The 2,932-nt window shown below is 57.4% G+C and overlaps 1 protein-coding gene across 1 annotated transcript; it reads right to left on the bottom strand.

The window, feature by feature from the left end:
• CBX8 (chromobox 8) lies at nt 1–2,656 on the bottom strand. The gene is made up of 5 exons (XM_047757467.1): nt 2,511–2,656; nt 2,095–2,138; nt 1,844–1,909; nt 1,650–1,716; nt 1–1,177 (listed from the first exon to the last, which is right to left on the bottom strand). Exons 1-5 carry the CDS (start codon nt 2,577–2,579, stop codon nt 278–280), a joined length of 1,146 nt encoding a protein of 381 aa, XP_047613423.1. The 5' UTR covers nt 2,580–2,656; the 3' UTR covers nt 1–277.
• Nucleotides 2,657–2,932: the final 276 nt, after the last annotated feature.

Here is a 2,932-nt window from a genome sequence, read left to right as displayed (position 1 = left end):
AAGAGTTGAAATATATATATTTAGATATTTTTTCTTAAATAACATATTTACATCTAATAGAAAATATAACTCTAGAGATAATCTTTCCAACCAAAACTGAGGGGGGAGAGATGAAAGGGTGTGTGTGTGTGTGTGTGTGTGTGTGTGTGTGTGTGAAGGTAGGGACAGGACAGGACCAGCCAGAAGGCCGCCTCCCACCCAGAAATAAGCATTATGCCAAGTTTGCACTCTCACTCTCTCGCCTGCTCTCTTGTCCTGGGATCACCTGCCCAGCAATTCATCTTTTCTCTTTAAAAAAGCCTTGGTCCGTGTTACTTTCCTTAATGGTGACGGTCAAAAAGTTTGAGGTCACGTCGGTGACCACCACCTTCTCCAGGTTGGTCAGAGAGGGGCTCCAGGATTCTTCCTCTGGGTCCCCCAGGATTCTGGCCACTGGAATCCTGGCGATGAGAGAGGGCCTTCCCCCTTGGGCCCCCATGTCCCGATACAAGCCCCCTACAGAGCCAGGGGTGCCTGAGCCATGCCGGACCCGGGGGCCACCAGGGTCCAGGGTGCCCTGGCCTTTGGCCTCCAGGAAGGTGGCCCTGTGCTTTATGACCCTGGCTGGAAAGGTGTCCACAGCAAGCTTGCCTGTGGCCTCAGCTGGGCTGGGGCTGGCCACACCACACTGGGCCAGGTCCGAGTCCTGCCTTCGAGCCAGCTGGATCACGCTGTGGCCAGCTGGGAACTTTCCTGCCCCGGAAGCAGCATCGTCCAGCTTCCTGCCCTTGAGGTAATCTCCGAGGCCATCACTGGGTTCTCCCAAGGGCCTCTGCGAGGGGTCCAGGAGTTCCTTCCGGGGCTTGGGACCTCGTTTCTTGGAGCTGTCACCTGGTGAGCTGGGTTTGTCGTCTGCACGGCTGGTGCCCCGATCACGATCACGCTCACGCTCTCGTTCCCTCTCCCTCTCCCTCTCACGCTCACGGTCCCGCTCACGGTCCCGAGGGGGCTCCACTCGACAGGTGCTGCTGGTGCTGCTGCTGCTCCCTGGCGGGGACAGACCCATGTTCCGAAGGCCCTCACGGGCCCGGGAAGTAGAGGCCAGTTCCTGAGGCGAGCGGCCGGGGTAGGGGATCCGAATGCCTCTGGCTGAGTCACTTCGGAACTCATAAGTTTTGGCCTTTGCCTTGGCCTGGGCCTGTGATGAGAGAAGGCAGTGTCAAGAGTAGCGTAGGGTCGGTCATGTCCACTGCCCCCTCCTCCCCCATCCCTCTTCCAGTCTCAGCCTCCCTGCTTCACTCTCTGATGCCTTAAAATTTCTATTTGGCTGGGGGTGAAGCTTAGGAATAGCACTATGGACAAAGGGGTAGAGAATTTGTCTGGAAGCAGCCATTTGCACCAAGCACCCTTCTTGTATATGACTATAAGCCTATTTAGAATGGTTGGGGGGAGGGGGTCCCATAAGGAAATTCTAGTGTGGCTAAGCAACTCCTGCCAAGACACCCCTTAGGGGTGCTACTGACCTGATGACAGCTTGTCTGGGGACTTCCTCCTAGATTACAAATACGGTACACATAGGACACCCCATTGGCTCACAAGCTCCCAGGACCCCCTTCCCACAAACTGACACAACAACATTGCAGCCCACCCATTGGACACTGCCATCCTACCTTGAGCAGGAAGGTTTTGGGTTTGGGTCCTCGCTTTTTGGGGCCGTAGAGCTCCATCTCTCGTTCCCTGCAGAAAGAAAGGAGGGAGAAAGGGGTGTGTGAGTAAAGAAGTCAACTGGGCCTCCAGTTCAGGCCAGATGGGAACCACCCTTCGTGTTCCTAAGTGAAGAGCTGAAGCTGGGAAGGGCCTGTACCTTTCCTCAAAGGCGGCAAGCAGGCGAGCGTCCAGGATGTTTTCTTCAGGTTCCCATGTGCTGTACCTAAAGGGAATCAGGAAGAAGTGGGCGTCAGTCCCAGGAGCAGGGAAAGAGCAAGTGGAGGGTGTGTATGCATGTCTAACTTTTCTTGTTGCATTGTATTGTATTTCAATGTAAAGGGGAAAAGAGGAAGAAAGAAAGCTTCCGAATAACAGTCTGGGGTTGAGAACTGCACAGAACCTACTTACTTCTGCGACCAGCCCTTCCATTTCACAAGGTATTCCATGCGTCCCTGCGGATGCAAAAAGGAAAATGTGTGTGTGCACGGAGAAAAATGCATGACGAGAACACAGAAATACATGCAAAAAATGCATGCACCGAATGAATGCGCGAAATCCCACCGCGAAAGGCACGCGCTCGGTGCATCACCCCCTGCACGAAACGCTGCACAAAGTGCATGCACCGGTATTCATTCCCCCCCACCCCGCCCCCCACCCATGCAATCTGTGCATCGCTGCAAGTCTAAGGAAAGCGCTTGAGCTCAGAGCCGCCGCCACGGCCGCGGCCGCTGCTGGGACCTGGGGGAAGGGAAGCTGGGCTGCAGCAGGAGGAGGGAACCCGGACCGGGAGGGGAGGGCTCGGCCCAAGGCCTTGGGGCACCTACTTTCCGTATGCGCCGCTTCAGGAGGGCTTCGGCCGCGAACACCCGCTCCCCCACCGCTGAAAGCTCCATGTTGACTCGCCGCTTCCCCCTTGGCCGCTTCCAGGAGCAGAAAAGCAGCAGCCAGCGCACGACAGACCATAATACTCTCCCGCTTACGTCAGTTCTCCTCCCCCTCCCGCGCGCTCGCTCCCTCCCCGCCCCCTCCCGCGCTCCGCTCCCTCCTCCCCGCCGGCCCCGCGCTTCCTCCCGCCCCACGTGTTGCTAACGACGTTGCTAAAGCCGAGCGGCCAGGGCCAGCTCTCCCGCGCTCTGATTGGGCGAGCCCCGGGCCACGCCTCTCTCGCTTTCTCCCCCGCGTTGCTACGTGACCCGCGTTCCAATCGCCAGGGGGCGGAGTCCAAGGCGACTCCTGAGACTGAGCG

This window comes from Phacochoerus africanus, chromosome 14 (assembly GCF_016906955.1).
Source record: "Phacochoerus africanus isolate WHEZ1 chromosome 14, ROS_Pafr_v1, whole genome shotgun sequence".
NCBI classification, from domain to species: domain Eukaryota; kingdom Metazoa; phylum Chordata; class Mammalia; order Artiodactyla; family Suidae; genus Phacochoerus; species Phacochoerus africanus.
This window is presented reverse-complemented; position numbering and strand designations above follow the sequence as displayed.